The sequence below is a fragment of the Podarcis muralis genome, chromosome 14 (genome assembly GCF_964188315.1).
Source record: "Podarcis muralis chromosome 14, rPodMur119.hap1.1, whole genome shotgun sequence".
Lineage (NCBI taxonomy): Eukaryota > Metazoa > Chordata > Lepidosauria > Squamata > Lacertidae > Podarcis > Podarcis muralis.
This window is the reverse complement of record NC_135668.1, coordinates 20183959-20204467: the sequence shown is the minus strand read 5'-3', so window position 1 is coordinate 20204467 and position 20509 is coordinate 20183959. Positions and strand designations below refer to the sequence as shown.

At 41.9% G+C, this 20509-nt stretch overlaps 1 protein-coding gene across 1 annotated transcript in view; it reads left to right on the top strand.

The window, feature by feature from the left end:
- Positions 1-555: 555 nt before the first annotated feature.
- The window catches only part of ABHD2 (abhydrolase domain containing 2, acylglycerol lipase), a 39343-nt gene continuing 19389 nt past the window's right edge, over positions 556-20509 (top strand). The window contains exons 1-3 of the mRNA XM_028705577.2: positions 556-872; positions 10448-10529; positions 12704-12905. Coding sequence (XP_028561410.1) covers positions 10481-10529; positions 12704-12905 — 251 coding nt within the window. The 5' untranslated portion in view covers positions 556-872; positions 10448-10480. The remainder of the gene's footprint in view (positions 873-10447; positions 10530-12703; positions 12906-20509) is intronic.

Here is a 20509-nt window from a genome sequence, read left to right as displayed (position 1 = left end):
GATTTCCCCGTTGTTTTCAACATCACACAGAAAGCTGCCTTGGCCCATGTTGCTCAGTATTGTCTACACACAGATCGGCATCAGCCCCACCTGAAAACTGAACTTGGCATCCTTTCACATGCAAAGCACCTGCTCTCATAGTTGAGCTATGGCTCCTTTCTGTTCTATACAATATTTTGAGCTTTTGAAGTTTTTGGCTCTTTTTTATTTTTTGTATGTATGTTACTCTCTTGGAAAGGGAGGGCAATGAAGAAATATCATGAATGAATGAGACAGCCTGAGGCAAAAGAACTGAGGCAGCATCTTCCACCTGAGGTAAAAATTAAAAACAAAAAACAAAAAACCCAACACCCATCCCGCCCCTTTCCCGCTCATTCCCTCTTTCCCCTCAGCGCGACGCAACGCTCAGGCACGCGTCACTTCTCCACCCAGCCCTGACTGACACCCCTCCTGGCCCAATGGCGCCTCGTGTCTCCGCCCAACTGCGTCATAAGGAACCAATGGGCATCCTCCTCCTCTTCCTCTTCTTCGCCGGACTGCTGCGGGGAGGGCAGGGCGGCGTCGGCGTCGTTGCTGCTATCGCCGGCGCCGCCGCCCTGACAACCTCCAGGCCCTCCTCTTCCCACCCCCTTCTCTTTTCCAGTTTCCACTCGGACGAAAGGCCGGCTTCCAACAGCCAATCCGGCGCCGGCTGAAGGTGGAGAGTGGCAGGCGCGGGCGCCAATGGAGTGACAAAGGCGGCGGCTGAGGAGAGGGAGCGGGGAGGGGTAAGCTGGGAGCCCGAACCAGGCGCGGGTGTGTGGCGGCGTATCTCGATGGGAATCGCAGTCAAGGCAGGAGAGAACGGGAGAGCCCAGACCGGGCCTACGCAGGTGAGGCTGCGGCGTGAGGTGCGCTGGGGGAGGGGCGGCGGGCACGAAGAAGGGGGAAGGGATGTCTGTTATGTGCGGGGGGGGGGGGAGCCTGAAGAAATCTCCCAAATTGGGCGGTGACCAAGAGACAACCCCCTCCCCCCCCAAAAAGGAGAGGTGATGGCACTACTAGTCCCCTCGCCCTTCTTCCACTTGGACCGGGGGGGGGGGAGAGATGCGGGAGGCCGAGGCACCTTCGCACCTGCCTAATGTGGCGGAAAGGAGCAGGTGATGGGTGGGGTGGAGCGCGGCTGGTGGGCTTCTATCGATTCCCCCCCCTCGCACCCCCCCATTTTGCCACCCAAAGCGGCGACAACGTGGGGGGGGGCGGGGTTGGCTTTGTGACCTTGGCCCAGAGGCCTCCCTCCTTTCCCAGCCATGCCCGGGGTGCCCATCCATCATCATCACCACCCTCTGCAGGGAAAGGCAGGCCCCTTCTCTCCCCCCCCCCCCATAACAACCATCTAAATTCCTGCTGTTGATTTCTCCTATTCTCCTTTCCAGCTTCTGTTTTTTCTTCTCCTCCACCACCTCCCTCCTCAAACTGTTCGTTTAATTTAATTTTAAAGACATTTGTAACTAGATGTTTCATACACACACACACACAGAGAGAGAGAGAGCCGTAGCATCTTATGTGGGCTTCTGCCTCTCAATCGCTCTCTTTCTCTCATAGGTTTTCCACAAGCATTTGGTTGGTTGCTATGAGGATAGGATGCTAGGCTAGATGGGCCACAAGCCTGATCCAGCAGGGTGGTTTTTAGGTTCTCTCCTCTCCACCCCCCCCCCCCCGGCCACACACAATTATTTTGTTACTCTTCCATCTCTTTGAGTATTACTTTAATAATGGGGTGTAGAAAGTAGCCTAAACAAAAAAATACTGGCTCCAGTGGCGTCCCTATAGCTTTCCTCTCTCTGCACGTTAAAATCAGCAGGTCCGTCACTTCAAAACTGGGGAAAGAGGGAGAGTTTTTAGTATCGGGGCTGTGTGTTTTAAAAACAGCCCCCCCCCCTCCATCAGAATAAAGGTCTATTTAGTAAGCAAAGCCTGGAGGCAAGGGCCCTCCCCTGTTGAATAACAGGGGTTGCCTGTGCCCCAGCAAATGTAGTGAAGAGGTACAACGATTACTCCAAGGTTAAGTTGTAAAAGAAGGTGGTTTCATCTTAACAGCATTTTATGGGGTTATTCTTTGTCACAATGGAAATGCTCTTGAGAAATGATAGGGTCTACAACTCAAGAATCGTAACCGAGTCTGCTTTTTTCTTCCTAAATGGTCTGTAATAGTGATGGCTGAGGTTCTGTCCTTTACCAACTGTTTCCTCTTTCACCTCTTACAAAGACTCTTGTCTGTTTTATGGTTTGGTTTCATGGGCTACGCCCCACCTATCATACCCATTGTTGTTTCACGTTACTGCATGGGTTTAACATAACATGAAGTATTACTAGACTCGGTTTATCCTCTTCTTACATTATGGACTGGGTAGGGGGTTGAGGTGAGTTTTCACATCTCTCTCCTTTTCTCCTATTCCCCAATATTTTTGTGTGTGCAAGGGCAGCAACATTTACTGCCTAGGTTCAGCATCTTTTCCCCACAGAGTAAAAATTAGTCTCCCTAATTTTTCTTTCAAATATGCTTCCCTTCCTGTCGTCTTGTTTATTACTTTCTGGTCCAAACTATGGTTATCCAAGTGCTAGTCACCTCTATCCTTTGAGCCATGTGTTGCTTCTGCTTTGGGAGATTTCACTGAACTAGCCCGCTGTTCCTCCTAGGGTGTTTCTCTACTTCCTGCTGTTTCTGAATTGTACCCAAGACAGACTTCCTATTATATATTGACTGGCGATTATGATCTTCTGTGCAATGCATACATGTTTGCCCGTATCCAGCCAGCAAAATGGTGCCCCACCAGGCATGCTTCAGAATTTCATTGACATTAGTTGTTATCCCCTCTCTACAAGTATATGTTGCCGGAGGGAATAATGACAAATGTCAATGAAATTCTGAAGCAAGAAGCCGGGAAGGGCACTGTTTTGCAGGTGGAATGTGAGGTAATGTATAGCCATTTGTCTTCCTATTCCTGAATCTTATCTATTCCACACTTGTCTTATAGCTAGGCTTTATAGGTTGGTTACTTAATTTAAAGAAAGTTTATAAAGTTAGTTGCTCCAGTCACCTGGGAGTTTTTATTATTTTGATTAATTGAAGTTGTTATAAGCCATAGAATAGATGAGATTACACTGATAGAATAAGACTTATTCTAAAATAATCCATGCACAAGAAGACTAAAAGGGGGCATTTCCCTCTCCCTTTTGCTTTTGCTCTTTTGTGTTATACACTTATACAGATTATAACTGATAATTATACTGAAGCCTTTCAGCAATTTACCATGCTCTAGATCCATTATTTCTGTTTGTAGTGAGTGGTGGAATTACTGTATAGACTGTTTCTGTATCCCGCTTTAGATTTCACCCAATTGCTGTTTTGTCAATGACAATCTTGTCAGCTTTGCATGAAGAAATGAAAAGTACTGTAAATCTTGTATTGTGCCCCTTAAGGGTATTAAATACAACTGTACGTATTCTGTAATATGTAGCAGTTAAAACAAATAGCTGGCAGGGCTTGTCACCCCGTGGTATATACATGTTCTGTATAGGCATTCATAAGTTGTCTCATACAGAAAAGTGAGATGCAGAGATGCAGTGACAAAGGCCAGAGCGGGTGTTGGCTTTGAGTGGCAACAAATTTGGTTTCTCTGATCCTTCTGAGACTTCTTCAGCCATAAAGACCAAATGTCTCCTGCTGAATATGTGTCTTGTGATTCTTGATAATGCTTTATTGTGCTTATATTCACTCTGGGCCTTGCCATCTTGCTATTTGCTTCATTTATCTGTTACATTTTATAAATGATGTTAGCTGTTTTGGGACTTTGGTTGAAAAATGGGATATAAATCTGCTAAATACCTAAATATGTACTTGCATATTTTTTTCTGCGTATCTGAGTCAATTTAAAACTGTCAAGAAAGATCTATAATGTTTTGTATGAGTTCTGAAATATGTTCTGTGTATCTGTAGTAGTACTTTGATAAATGTACTACTACTTTGATAAATGTACTACTAGGTGGATCATCACCTAAAAAGATTTAGGTGATGGTCCAACTAAGATTTACTCAGAGTAGGCCTATTGATTCTCCTCGCCTTTTAATTGGTCTCTTAGTATTAGTATATCATTCAATACCCATAACATTGTCAAAGGATCATACTCCATAAATCAGAAGTTATGTTTAGACAATTCCTGCTTTTTCATTATTCAAGTTACAGACAGCAACTGCAAGCAGTCAACCTTTCTTGGACTTAAAAGAAACCCTCTTCTGAGAGTTATCTTGCACAGAGTCCAACAGTGTTGCTTCTTTTTAAGCAAACAGCATGGGTGTTTATCTCTTCCTCTTAGAGTTCTGACACTCAAAACTGCTCATATAATAAAAAGCATATCTGACATATTACTGGATCCATGTCTTCTTCACAGAGAATATTTTGCCCGCAATATCACTTTGTCCCTCCCTTATAGGGACCCACCCAATTCTTCTGATTGCAAATTGCTTTAACTGATTTTAATATTTTATACTATTACAGTACTCCATTTGTTTTAAAATTCATGTTCTACTGTACTCTTTTCTTTCTAAACTGTGTCATGTCATGCCATTATAACATTATCATTATAACAGAGTTTGGATCAGTCTGCTTTTATAAAGTCCTTCACTCTCCTGGGCAGATACTTTCATGTCTTAAGGCAGCTGAGACAAACAATCAAATAATCATCTAAGCATTCTAGTAATTGTGTAGGAAGTTTTGAGCTATTTTGGAAGATAAGTTTTTATTGTGGAATTATAGATTCATGAAGGCTTTGTTTGGTAGTTAGATTCCATTATTGAAATAGAGAGGGCTTTCCCTTTGTTGGGAAAGGCGCTAAATGTGAAATTGCTTATTATTATACTTTGAAGGTGCTGGCTGGCTATGAATTAATGTTTATTTTTCAGCTTGGTTTATAGCATTCTTTCAAAGTTTTCTTCTCATCCTGAATACTGTGTAATCTTAAATTACTATGACATTTCATAGAAGAAATAATTTTGAAGATCTTGGAGTGGAAACTTTGGGTTGTGCAGTAGAGATTACCAGAGCTCTTACATAGGAGAAGCAGGGTATTTTTGTCTTTTTTAAAAAAATATTTGTGTGGCTTAAAATTAGTTGCAAATAAACTCATGCTGATAACTGGCATGTAAAAAATAAATGAGAACTATTTAGCATCACTGTTGGTGACCTGTTTGGCCTTGTGACTAATAATATTTACAGTTTAATTATACAGTAGGACATTTGGAACTTCCTGTCATTTAGCACTAAAAAAATGCAGATCACGTACTTGTCAGAATTATGTAAGAGTTCAGCAATGAATGATTATATTCCAAAGTTCACTTTCTTTTGAGAACATTCTGTAGGCCTGAAAATGTATATAGAATGAAATATTACTCATCATCAAACCAGTATTCAGAACTGCAATGGGGAAGTTAAATTGTATAGCAGCTTGTTTAGCTCAGCAAAAGTTGCCAGCGACTGCAATTGAAAACGAAGAAGGGGCTGAAGTAGAGAAGTCCATCTTCTGGCAAGCAGAAGATCTCTTCTAATACTAGTTTCATGTGCAGCATTGGAAAAATGTGTAGGTCATAGTGTTTGGGGTTTTTAGTTGGAGAGGGAAGGCAGGTGAGAAGCACATGATAATGGTTTATAAAATTTGTGAAGACAGTGGATAGAGATTATTTTAATAAAGTTGAAAGATTTGAGATTCAGAACAGTCAATAGGAAGTACTTCATCGGTAAAGGTACCCCTGACCATTAGGTCCAGTCACGGATGACTCGGGGGTTGCCCGCTCATCTCGCTCTATAGGCCGAAGGAGCCGGCATTTGTCCACAGACAGCTTCAAGGTCATGTGGCCAGCATGACTAAGCCGCTTCTGGCGAACCAGAGCAGCGCACGGAAACGCCGTTTAGTTTCCCGCTGGAGCAGTACCTATTTATGTTGTGGGGATTCGAACTGCCAACCTTCTGATTGGCAAGCCCTAGGCTCTGTGGTTTAGAGCACAGTGCCACCCGCTTCATCCTTGCGCATAATTAAACTATGGAGTTGGCTTTTGCAAGATGTGGTGATGGCCATCAACTTAGATGGCTTTAAAAGGGTATTAGACAAATTTATGGAGGATAAGGCTATCAGTGATTATGGCACACATCCAGGATTAGAGATAGCATGTCCCTAGTTGCTGGGGAATATAATGCTATTGCCATCGTGTTCTGCTTTGTGGGTGTCTCAAATGCAGCTGCTTGGCCATGCAGAAAAAACAGGATGCTTTACTTACTAGATAGGGTCATTCATAGCACAAGCAAATAGGCAGTGGTGAACGCTGCAAGCAGATGGGCTTCCTGAGGACATACTACCTAAGAGTCTCCCAAAATGCTGACTATGAAGCTGCTGATTGCTTATATGGAGTTTAAAAGAATGAGAAGTGAGAGATCTTAATAACAGATCTTCCACAAACTGCATTTAATTTGACCCTCATTGTTTTCTCTGAGGTGTAGAATCATGAACTGAATAATGTAAGCACTAGTTAAAGATAGAAATGTATGTGGAATTCAAACTTGTAGTGGATTAGTCTTTGCATGTCTTCAGTAACTTTCAAAGTGAAATGTACATCTTTTTGAAATAGGTTGCAGATTTCCAAACCTTGGATATTAGGCTGTAGAATTTCTGTAGTGCTTTGGCATATAAACGCTTTCATTAACATCAGTAACTGGTGATCTCTATTTTTGCTTTTGACTGTACATTAAATGCTTCATCCATCCAGTCCAAAATAGTAGACCTTTATCATACCTTTGTTTTACCTTTATAGCACCTTGAGAATAAAATACTTTGCACATTGCTTCTTTATCAAAAACCCAGCTAGAGACTATGCTAATTCCAATTTATACAGATGGAGATCTGAACTTAGATAGTGATCTTGTGCAATATTAGTGAGCAGTGACCTCAGATGTTTCAAATCTGAAACTCTGTCCCTCATACTGGGTCACTTGCACACCTTGAAAATACAAAGTCCATATGTTAATAATCTTTTTCCTCTTGATAATGAAAAAATGTTGAATAAAATCCCCTTCATATCCTATTTTCCTGATGGAGAAAATTATTTACTTTTCTGATACCTGACAGTTTACGCAAACACACATGGACTATGCCCCGAGCAACTGCGTTTCTGAACCCTGGTACCTTTGGCGGAGACGAGTGGGGATGGCATATGAGCTAAGAGTGTTCCACCCTGAATTGTAAGAAGTAGCTCTTATAAATGTTGAAAGAACAGCTGTGAGCTCAAATTCCGATTCTTGGAACAGTCTTTCCCTTCCTTTTGTTAGCTTTTAAAAAGGGCATTGGGTAAGGAGAAAATGTTGAGCTGGTTGTAAGTACTGCTGTCTTCTTGGAGGAACTAGATTAACAAATAGAAGAGAGTGCTAAAGGTCTTTTTTAGATTATTTGATTTCCACTCCTCTTCCTTCCTTTCTCCTGTCCCCTTCCACCTTTTCTCTAAATGAGCACAGTTGTGATTTGGGTATACTGTATTATAGACTGGCCCTAAAATTCCCCCTCCCATGCTTCTGACACAGCTTTGTTACTGGTAACTGCTTCCTCTCTTTGTCTGTTCTTAGAATGTTTAAAGAAGAGTCTGGATGTAGCAACAGCTCACTGGGGGATTCTGACTTTCCCATTGTGGTGCTTCCTAGTAGCGTTGGCTATGGCATTAGGTAGTGAATTGGTCCTAAGGAGAATAATAGAGAAAGAGCTCTTGTGAAGCCTCAAAGGCACTAATCTTTTTCAAAGATCTTGGGTGCTTTGGCACCTGAAACCTTTCACAAAGGTTCTCCCCTTTGAGGACTCACAAGAGCCCTTTCTCACTTACCCTCCTCAATGTAAAATGCATTGCTATTGGAAAGCATCACAATGGGGGAATACAGAAACCCCCAGAGTGAATGAGATGTCACTATGCCCAGCCACCTCTCCTTTTAAACATCCTAGGAGCAGACTAAAGAGGAATCTGTCAAAGGTAACTTAAGCTACATTACAGACAACCAAACTGGTGATAATTAATGCTCATGGACATTAAAGGTAAAGGTACCCCTGCCCGTACGGACCAGTCTTGACAGACTCTGGGGTTGTGCGCCCATCTCACTCAAGAGGCCAGGGGCCAGCGCTGTCCGCAGACACTTCCGGGTCACGTGGCCAGCGTGACAAAGCTGCATCTGGCGAGCCAGCGCAGCACACGGAACGCCGTTTACCTTCCCGCTGGTAAGCGGTCCCTATTTATCTACTTGCACCTGAGGGTGCTTTCGAACTGCTAGGTTGGCAGGCGCTGGGACCGAGCAGCGGGAGCGCACCCCGCCGCGGGGATTCGAACCGCCGACCTTTCGATCGGCAAGCCCTAGGCGCTGAGGCTTTTACCCACAGCGCCACCTGCGTCCCCTCATGGACATTAGCCTATTCCAAATTGGTGCCCTCCTGATGTTTAGAACAGCTCACATCAGTTTCAAGTTAGAGGGCACCAGGTTGGGGAGGGCTGGTTTAACACACACTTCCTTTTGCTTCCCAATTTCTACCGAGCAGTCGGACTTGAAGCTACAGCTCCTGGATTCCTGCTGTCTAATTACTAGAATGCTTCCTTGTTAAAGACTCAATGTTCACCCAGCTCTCGTGTCTTGGAGTCTGCTCTCCTAAGAGCATAAAAGCCTTGGTGGAGCAGCCCAAAAGCTCATCTGGTTCAGCATTCTGTTCCCATAGTGGCCAACCAGATGGCTATGGAAAACCCACAATTAGCACTCTCCCTACTTGTGCTCACCAGCAACCTCTAATATTGAAGGTAGCACATAGCCATCATGGCTAGTGGCTGTTGATAGCTTGTCCTTCCCAGTCCTAAATAATGCACACTTGTGAATTCACCACTGTTAGCTCGTCTTGGAGGGGCAGCACCCATTCTGAACTTAATGTCCTTATTAGCACTTGGCCTTCTTTGCCAGTTTAGTTGTTTGGGCAGTAAACATAGGGAATGAAAGGCATGCATTTGATACTTGTGGACTTCTCTGCTTTGTCAGGTAAGTAGACTCCAATTTATTTTTAGTACTGTATCAGTGCCCATTGGAAGTACTCTCAGTACATTTGATAATAGGCTCTGCCATTTATACCTTTGAAGGATATAGAACATATTCCAGTTTTGAATTTTGAATTATTTAGCTTATTAAAGAGGTGAATGACACTACAGCCATATTCCTTCCTCTCTGTTCCCTGGGTGCGGCAAGGGTGTATGCTCTACTTCTGCAAACATTCCCTTTAATGTCAAGAGCTTGATTGGAGTTTGAGTTATTACTAACTTCCTTTGCTTTAGGCTGGCTTAGTTTCTTCTAGAGTATTTAATTGCTAGCACAGGGTGTTGCATTTGAACTTATCTCTTATCAGTCCCACCCTCCAATCTTTCCTTCATAGGGATATTCTACAAAGCATTATATTATCTATCTGTTTCTGCTTTTATACTCTTCTACGGCAGGCTTCTTCAAACTCGGCCCTCCAGATGTTTTGAGACTACAATTCCCATTACCCCTGATCCTGCTAGCTAGGGATCATGGGAGTTGTAGGCCAAAAACATCTGGAGGGCCGAGTTTAAGGAAGCCTGTTCTATAGTATTGCCTCAGTTCCTGTGATTACGCACACCAAAGGTTTTATCCATCGTAACAGCCATCACTTCAACCATCTTTCATCCAGCGCATATTTTGCACAGTTTTGCATTAGCGTTGACTTAACTTCAATGTAGACTTTTTTTGAGTTTTCTTCAGGTAAAACATTGCTGCTGCCAGATATGTGTTGGGGCAGCTGATATTGAACAATACAAGTTTTGCTAATGTTAGAGGAATTCAGGTTGAACAACTTTTTATAGTTTATAGGTACAAAAGTTTTTATTGTCAGCTTAATTTTGACTCAGGCAGATGTACAACCTTGTTCTCCTAAGTAGCATAAATATTATACAGGACTATATCTCGTGGCACCAGCATTGCTGATTATGCCAGCTTTTATTGGCTTTTTGTTGTATAAAATGGGAATCTACTACTGTTACATAGATTATATGTATATATAAATCTGTTACATAGATGTAACATATTGTTACATAGATTATATGTATATATAAATCTATGTATAGATTATATCTGTTGCCATGCTGTTGTCTTTGCAATATGGTTTTGCCAAAACATGGAGGCAAATCATATTCACAGATTCATATGGTGAGCTACTGCACATGATTAGCTCTCTTCAACTTCAGGTGGCCCCTGGGTAGCTGGCTTGCATGAAGTGGACCTATGACAGCTATCCTCTTGTGTTCTAGATGGGTTGTGCTCTGAGCCTGTTGTGACTTTTGCTGTGTTGTTATTGCCAGTAAAATAACATTCAGTATGTCTCTTATTTTACAGGTTAACCTTGATTTGAACAACATATTTGCTTAGATGATTCCCGAGTTTCCTGCATTGAAGAATAAGTGGCACACAGCACAAGGTGGGTTTTATGTGCTTGAATGCATTATTTGAGAGTTGTCAAGGACTACTCTCAACATCCTGCAAATTATTGCTAAACAGAGTGCTGCTATTTTGGTATGTAATCTAGCAATGCTTTTTCTGCTAGTCTCAGTTGTGGCCGAGTCTATCGTGCCAAAATTGTTGTTGAGGTTTTATTATATGGAGGAAGCTTAGGTTGCCCGGGAGCATATGTATCGGCTCCTAACATGTCCAGATCAGCTGACCAGTTAGTTAAGCTTTCAATAGAGGTGTAGCAAAAACTCTTACTTGAGATAAGGCATCTTCAGCCCCATTTCTTGTACTCTTGCCATATGAAGAACCAGGTAGTCCATATAAGACCAATTAATTTCATCTTGCTTTGTAATTACTTCTGCCTCTCTTGATTCACAATAGTCAAGCATGGATTTGTGGACTAAACCTGACAAAGGAGTTCCAGACAATTTATCTAAAGCACTACGGGTCTGTGTATTTGTGGTAACTGTGTTAAAACTGCAGAGTCTCCTTCATCACAGTGAGCTTTTAAAAAGCATTCCTTATCAGTTGAATGCTAAATGCTACTCTCCCAGTGCCTGTCCTCCAATTAAAATATATTGCTTTTAAGCCCACGTAAAAGTAAAAACAGATATGCTCCTTGCCTGTATATTGCAATTAACATTAGTGGCTGAGCCAGCTGACTTTAAAACTATTCAAAATAACAAATTAAAACAGCCCACAGAGCTCAAGGACAAGCAGCCTTACTCATTGCCATGTTCATGTGGACTTTTGTAGCTTGTTAGTTCTGGGGAAACTCTGAAAAGCTTCAACGAGAGAAACTGCAGTAACAAATTGAGCTTAGTAATAACAGATGGTTGCGTTTTTCACTAATATTATATTCATTTTACAAGCCCACCATTCATCATAATGATCCCAGGGTGGGATACAACATAAAAAGCAACATAAAACAGAGTGGGCTATTGCAGTGACGTTAACCATTACCATAACATGTCATCAGATTGTTGGATAAAAATTACAATGCAATTTTTACTAGTCCAGCAAGCCGTGTAATTGGCCACATAACCTCAGCACTTACATAAGCCTTAGATCTAGAGGGTAGCCCCCACTTGTGGTCCCATCAGTGGACATGGCCTTTTTGCTGGTGATATAGGATAGGTACATCTCTGTGGCTGCAGCCTCATAGCAGAACTCCTTCGTGGTAGGGTTGTGATTGTCCCTTAGATCATAATTATTACACTGTTCCTAAGGACCCCACTTGTTTATCCAGGAAAGAATGGGGCCAATGAATACCTTTTCTGTTGTACTTGTGAGTTCTGTGTCTTAAATTGTATTACCGATATTATTTTGTGTTGTGTTTTTTAAATTGCTTTATGGATATTCTGTATTGCGTTTTTAAGGTTGCAATTTGTTTGTATTCTTTGCTTATCTGTACTCTTCCTTGGGCTCTTAAGGTAGGTAGAATGGGATAGAAATTCAAGGTTATCCAACCATGTTTATGTGGCAAGTTTGTCAAGGAATGGCTGTAGCTGGCAAGCCAGCTGGTGCTGACAATAGACACTCCTTGCCATTGACAGTTGCACAAGTCATCTCCTGCATGGATGCATTTGCTTCTACTCCTCCATGATTCAGCATCTTTGTGTAACTTCTCTTGCAATTCTTGTATCTTGTTTCAGTTAGCTGATTTTGTTTTTATCCTTTGCTTGGATAGGAGCTTTATCAATACTGGTAGAGTCATCAAACAACATTTAGACAGCATGGTGGGGGGTTTGGAATAAATATCCTAATTCTAGACACTGTCTACAGAATTCTAGACACTGTCAAAGCAGCTGACTGATAGTTCTGTCATGCAGTTGTTCTTTGGAGTGTCTAATCTTTAATTGGTAATATAGAGATAAAAAGATAAGGATTGTCAACCAAGAACAGAAGTCTCTGCTTTGTCAAAATGTTCTGGTGTAGAGTCTAGAGATTTATTGTGTATGTACACATAGCTCTTAAGCTAAACTGGATAATCTGTTCTGTGTGAGCCTGCCCTGATCTGGGCTTTTTATGAATGTTTTTTATACATGAAAACATTTCTAACAACACTGTTCCATGGCACCGCTTTGTAAGCATGTCTCAGTTGCTGAAAATAGATTTCTGAGCTTTATTTTTCTTTCATAGATTTCAAGATGAATTCCTTAATGGAAACCCCTGAGCTGCCGGCAGTATTCGATGGGGTGAAGTTGGCTGCTGTTGCTGCTGTTCTTTACATTATTGTCCGCTGCTTGAATCTGAAGAGCCCAACTGCCCCTCCAGATCTCATATACCAAGACACTCCTTTGTCCCGCTTTCTACTCAAGTCATGCTCTCTTCTAACCAAAGAGTGAGTATCCAATGAATATATGAATGTTTAGATGTCCAAATGCAAAAATTCATACATAAGAAGGGAATTATTTACAAATGGGAAGAGATCTTTTATTGGGAATAAATTGGAACATTTTTGTGCAAATATTAAGAACGTAAAGGCTTATTATGTGAATGAAACATTTCTATCTTTGGAAACTTGTGTATCGTATAGAGGTGTTGGATTTAAGAGAGCGTGGCTGTCTGCATCCTGTTGTTGAGTTCACACTTGGTAACAAGCCTGGGTCTGTTGCCATATAACATGTGGAAAGAACCTATTTTGCTTGATCAAACTCCAAGGCCCATCTAGTCCAGTTTTCCATTTTTTACGGACAACCACATGTCTCTGGTGATCATAAGCAGGGCAATTAAGGTAATGACTTCCCCCTATTCAGTCTTCAGATCTAGTATGGTGAATGATAGTGCTCCTGTACTTTCTGGAGCTATCAGTCTAGCATCAGGAAGTGTTATTTGCTGAAATGACCAGGTCATTGCTATGTCCTTAGTTGAAGTTGTTTTGTAGCAATTTTGTTGAGTTGGACTAATACCCATTTGCAGTGAGATCTTTGGTTTGGAGAAATAGTATTAAAACAATATTACTTACTGTCAAACCTCAAAAACTACCAAAATAATTAGTCAAATCTACTTTCGTTGGGGGAGGCAGGAGATTTCATGGCAGTAATGCATTAAGCCACCTATCTGTACAGTGGTGCCTCGCAAGACGAAATTAATTCGTTCCGCAAGTCTCTTCGTCTTGCGAGTTTTTCGTCTTGCGATGCACGGTTTCCCATAGGAATGCATTGAAAATCAATTAATGCGTTCCTATGGAAACCGCCTTCAGATCAGGTCCGGGGACAGTCTGTCCCCCGACCTCTTCTGAAGGCTGGGGGGGGGGGGGACAAGGGCTTTTCTTCCCACCCCCAGCATTTTAAAAAACCCCGGGACAGCGGAGGACTTCTCCGCTGTCCGGGGCGATTTAAAAGCCCCTGGGAAGGCAGGCAGGGGGGGACAAAGACTTTTGCCCCCCGCCAGCCTTCAGGAGAGGTCCAGGACCTCTTCTGAAGGCGGGCGGGGGGCGAAAGTCTTTGCTCCCCCCCGCCTGCCTTCAAAAGCCTTCCGGGACAGCGGAGAAACGCGCTGCGTTTCTCCGCTCTCCCGGGAAGGCAGGCAGGGGGGAACAAAGACTTTTGCCCCCCGCCGGCCTTCAGAAGGTGTTCCTGCCCCGCCGCCCGGCTTCGGAGGAGCCTTCCGAAGCCGGGCGGCGGCGGGAGGTGTTCCTGCCCCGCCGCCCGGCTTCGGAGCATCCTTCCGAAGCCGGGCGGCGGTGGGAGGTGTTCCTGCCCCGCCGCCCGGCTTCGGAGGAGCCTTCCGAAGCCAGGCAGCGGCAGGAGGTGTTCCCGCCCCGCCGCCTGGCTTCGGAGGAGCCTTCCGAAGCCGGGCGGCGGCGGGAGGTGTTCCCGCCCCGCCGCCCGGCTTCGGAGGAGGTCCGAGGACAGTGGGGAAGACGCGCTTCCCCGCTGTCCTGGAGATTTCCCTATGGGCTTTCGTCTTGCGAAGGAAGCCCATAGGGAAATTCGTTTTGCGAAGCGCCTCCAAAACGGAAAACCCTTTCATCTAGCGGGTTTTCCGTCTTGCGAGGCGTTCGTCTTGCGGGGCACCACTGTACCTGCAGATACTGCACAAAGGTGAATGAACAATCCACATTTTAATCTACTGTGACTCCTCCATGATAGGCAAAGAATCTTTGAGGAGTAGATGGAAAGTCTGGTCTATAGGAAAAGACCATTTTTATTTTAAGGTTTTGAGATCACTATTCAATGTATTAATTTTCTTTTTGCTTTGTGTTGATGGATATTTGTCTTTTATTTTTGGTGTGTTAAAGTGAATATATATTATTTTTAAATGAAATTGTGCGTAGCGGGAGGCCCCATTAGTGAAAGTGCACCTCAGGATAAGAATGGTTTCAGCTTAAGAACAGACCTCTGGAACGAATGAAGTTCGTAACCAGAGGTACCACTGTAATAGCAGCAATTTCTGCATCTGTATCTGCCACAACTCTGCTTTGATGCAAATGTACAGCAACCCCCTTTTCCATTATGGAGATATGTCCACTGTTACATCTCCTGACTGGTTGAGTTTCATTGAAAGAAGGCAGCAAATACAAAGGAAGAACCTCTCAGAGAAACTTATTATTGAATCCAGTAGTATAGAATTTCATACTTCATGGCTTCCCGTGGATTATCAGAGCTGAATATAATTATACATAGATAATTATGTAGCTAAATAAAGTGTTGGTTAAATCATTAATGTAAAATTATGTTTGATATGTGTGGGAAGCAATAGCTTTATGGAAAGTTTCCTACCTTTACGATACAAAAATCTGAAAGATTTTTATACAGGTGAACTATTGCAAGTCTGTCTTGTTTAAATGTGAATATAAACTAAATGTTGGATTGGAAAATGAATATGTATTAAAACAGGAGAGCAGTAAAAAAAAATTCAGAAAAAAAAAAGATTTCAGGGAAAAAAGTGTCAGGTGCCTCTCCATAGGGAAGAGAGCTTTCCAGAAATGAGGCCTTTTCAAATACTGCATATCACATTGCTACCTGACCTAACCTGTTTTGTTTTTTTTTTGTTTTTTGTTTTTTTGCCATTATAATCTGAGTGGGTTGAAGGAAAACGACCTTCAACCATCTGAATTTGCTGTACTGTATAGCCAAATACTTGTCATACACTTATTCTGATTTGAATTTTAAAAATCCTATTCAAAATTTTAAAATCTTAATTTTTTAATTTAAACAATTATTTTTATCACTGAGACTTGATAATGTCTGCATTTGAAGGCTCTTCAATAGTTTAGTGAGCATGTTAGTTTTTGGGTTGTTGTTTTTTAAATCTACTTGGGAGTAAGCATTGAACACAGAGGAACTTTCTTCTCATGAAACATGTGCAGGATTGGGTTCCTGTTAACCAAGTAAAAAACTGCTGTTAAACCCTAATTAAGATGCATGGAATCTTAATTACTGTGTTCCTTGGGATATTCCAAGGACCTTACTGAGGCTTAAGGGATTTTGCATGCCTCTTCTAGCTTGATCTCCTGATTTTAAAGGACTGCTGGAACAAGTGAGTAAAAGCACACACAGGTCAAACTGTAATTTCTGTTTTAATCAAGTTAGCTTGTGTTGGAACTGGACTCCTGAAAGGAGCGTAAAATAATGACAACACAGCACAGTTGATGAGGTTTAACTTCACTTTCCACCTGACCAGCATTTGTAGTAATTTTTGAGTTTTTGTTCTCTTTTCCCCAAAATCATTCAGCAGTAGTGAACACTTGTCATGGGGTGGCAAGGTCAGCAGGACTGCAAGCAGCACATGATAAAGTGTTTTAATCCTCTTGCCATAGTACATAGCACAATACTTCTGTGTTCAACCTGCATAAAATATTTTAATGGATAATGGGCCAAGCTGAGCTTTTTACATTCTATATTAAGGTAAAGTGTGCAATTGGGTGGAAAGGCAAAGCACAATTTTAACAAGCAAGTAAAAATGGCTTTTGCTTGCTTGCTTTTGGATCAGCTCTCAGGGTGATATGGAATACATGGTGCAGGCTAGACAGTTGGTTTCCTGTGCTGAGATGGTGCAATACTGAAAAGCAAGATTTTATTAAACTTGTAATATTTCCATGTACATGATCTGGAGAGGCTTGAGAGGCTAGTTGACTGCTAGAGGAATGTGATTTGGAAAGCAAAATACTAACACTCAAGCAAAAAGAATATTCCATACGTTTGCATCACTAGTGCTTTGGTTATGGGCACTCTGCTTTGGCCTTGGGAAACATTGCACAGACTCATCATTATTCCCAACGCTCCTATGAGACTCCTTGTAGTTGGATGTGAATTACAGTGGTACTTCGGGTTACATATGCTTCAGGTTACAGACTCCGCTAGCCCAGAAATAGTACCTCGGGTTAAGAACTTTGCTTCAGGATGAGAACAGAAATCGTGCTCCGGCGGTGCGGCAGCAGCAGGAGGCCCCATTAGCTAAAGTGGTGCTTCAGGTTAAGAACAGTTTCAGGTTAAGAACGGAGCTCCGGAACGAATTAAGTACTTAACCTGAGGTACCACTGTAAATTGCACGTTGGGGGCCTCTTGAAAGGCCCTTAGATATTAATACCATGGAATGGTGGCAAAAGAGGATTGATCCAAAGTCTGTCAGCAGTACAATAGAAACTGCTCACTGATAAACCACTCCCCAGTGACAGTGTTATCTGTTATCAAATGTAATTGTGTGCAGCTATGCACCGTTTCTGTGTTTCTCACCAGCATAATGCATGTTTGAACTGTGAGTAACTGCACTGCAAATACACCTTTATTAGGAGAACAGTCATGAAGGAGAAGAAGCTGTATATTAGGCTGCTAAATGCTTTGCTTCATAAAGGAAGTGTAGAGTTTGGTGAAACTCTTGAGCCATATAAATGTATTGTTTGTGGTTGGTGAGAAAAACAGGAAAAGGTAGTTCCCGCTGTGAAATTTTTGCAAGAACTACTTTGTGAGAAGAACAGTGCTATGGAGGAAGTCAGTGGTGGTAAGACAACTAAGTCATTTTCAGAGTGGTCCCACTGATATCAGTGATTTAATCAAAACACTTAGAACCAGTGACAATTAAAGTTAAGATTTTTGCCATCAGCCTAGGGTGTCCTTCTGTAACCTATGTTTCTACAGTGTGCAGCATAGTTAATATTTATTTATATGTTTCCCCCCTCTTAAACTGTTTCAGCTTGGCAATAATTCTGGATCAGTAATAACTTTAATGTGAGAGCCTGTAGCACTAGAAGCCCAGGACAAAAGCACAATTCTAGACGCCATCATTTGTTTGCTTATTTATTTATTTTTTATTCTGAATCCTGCCTTTCTTCCATTGCGGAACCCAAGGCAGCATCTAAATGGTTCCAAGGCGATAACTGACCTGACCCAGACCTAATTAGCTTCAGCAAGGTAGAGTATAAGTAGCACAGTATCAACAAGATCTTGTAGCTGATGGCGGTCTTCTTAATTTGGGAAATGAGCGCTGTGCCCCAACTAAAGTTTGCTCATAGCAGATCTTTTAATTCAGTCGTGTCCATTAGTGTCATTGGGTCAACTTTGATTACGACTAAATTTGGATAAAACTTTGGGTTGCTCAAATTTGGCTAATGATAATTCTACCTTAACATATTTTTTTTTAAGATTCAGGCATATTCTTAAGCAGCATCTTAACACCACTCTCTTAGTAAAGTCTCCAAACTTCGAAGTCTTGTCATATGCCTATAATGGGAACAAGTAATTTAAATGCTAGTGCAGCTCATTAATCTGAAGATCTTGTGAAATGCTCTTACTGTTGTCCACAGGAAACTAGGAGCATCTCTGGCATTCTTTTGAGAGTAGCATGACTATAAGCATCACAATTGCATGAATGCAGTGCTGTTTACTAGAGCAAGAAGAGGAGCTTTGTGTAGAAACTGAAGCTAAATGTCTGTGTACATATGTTCTACTTGCATATAATCAACATGACTTATGTATCATTTGCACTACTGTTGTAGGAGCTGCCACGATACTGGTCTATATATTTTGGAATTATTAACCACAAGGCTGTTAAGAGCATTTAGAACACCAGTTTAGGACAGCTAACTGCATAATGGAAATTTCTTTTTTCCAGTCTGCTAAAAAGCCACCAACTATCTGTATTTCCACTGCTGGTGTTTAATGTTTAATTAGATCATGCTGATGACCTTTCATGAATAATTCTATTAGCAACACCAAACATTGCACAGGATATGAAAGATGTATGAATGTGTTTGAACAAATTGGATAGGATTGCAGTGCTAGTCAATTGACTATCTGTTATTTGATACTGTCAAAGATTCCAAAAAATCACAAAGTCTGTGTGACTGATAGCCCCTTTTTTCGTTGTATCATGCTGTCCTCTGATGGCAATACATTGAGGGGCCTTTTGCTTTACCTACAAGACTCACTAAGCCGTTTGTATAATTTTAAAAGGGGACAGGCACCTCTGCACTGCAACTCTGCGTTTCCTTTATTTATTTATTAAATTTGTATTCCCCCCCTTCATCAGTAGATCTCAGAGCGGTTGACAACATGCTTTCCTTTATTGATTTACAAACTTTTTCTATGTTCCTAAGCAATACTGACTGGTTGTCCTCTTAAGAATGTTTACATTATTGGGAATCAGTTGTTGATTAATGCTCCTGCATTTGCAACAATACTAGCGTGTGTATGTGGTACAGTGTGACCTAGCTGCAGCTCTGCAATAATTTCAATATGCCTACCTGCCCTCTTCCAAATTAAGCCATGTGGCCAACTTTTCCCACTGGCCATGTGTTATAAGTACAGCTATGTCTAATCAGAAGTAAGATTCAAGAGAAAGCATAAATCAAGTGTGTACATGTTGCAAATGACCCAGACTTGGGGCTATCACTGAAACCATTTCATTTGCCCTGGGGTCATGTAGAAGGGATTGGGCTCTGATGTTTTCTAGAGCCATAGTATCTCTTGTAGTTTTCATATTCCTCTCTCTTCTAATAAATCTGTGCTTCAATATTTGGCTATTGTTTGACTGGTCAGGTTACTGATTTATTTATTTATTGGAGCAGGTGCATGCACATGTGTTTTACTGGTCAAATGTTGACCTGATCTCTCTTCATAATGGGTTCCCAGGCCTTGTAGGGCTTAGGACACAATAAGTATTGGAGCACCTTTCCACATAAGAAGGGAAAAGGGCTGTTTCTCTTATGAGCGCCAGGTTAAGGAATGTTGTCCCCTACGATGACTGTCTGGTGCTTATGTTAGCAACTTTTCAGCACCAAGTTCATGTTTTCGCCAGGCATTTGATAGAATGTGCTGTTTTGGTCCATTGCTTGTGTATTACTGGGAATTACTGAGAATCAGTTGCTGACAGTCAGTCAGTTGCTGTAGAACAATGTGTAGTGACATTCTAATGCTGTTGCTTTTCTGGGTTTTGTATTTTTGCTCCAAATTAGTGATAGCTGCTCCGTTTTAAATTTTATTGAGTTTTATTCTGTTGTGAGTCACCTAGAGACTCTGACAGGTGGCAGGTAAAATCCAATGTATAAGCACATAATAAGTATAAGCACATAATTTAGACATTCATTATACTTTTATGTTGGGAGTCAGGTTCTGATGAGCTCACCAGTGTCAGGCATGATTGTTCTGTGTACAGTAGAAAGCTTGCTTTCCACCATTTTGATATGCTCATGACCTCTGTATTGGTACCAGGGACATACTTCTTTTGAGTAATGAACTAGGTTTCCTGATATGCACTGAAAAGGTCCCTCCTGTCTGGCAGCTTTGTATTGCTCACCTACTGATTCCTTCCCATTTAGATTGGTGTTCCTAAAGCAGTTAAAGTTATCATCTTTATATCTTTATCTCCCCACCCCCACCAAGTTTCTTCTTCAGTACACCAGCAAGCATAAATCCGAGATAAAAGGCCATCTGCTTTGGCACCAGGCCGTACCACCTTCCTGATAAGCATAGTACAGATGTTCTCTTCTTTGAAAGGAAATGC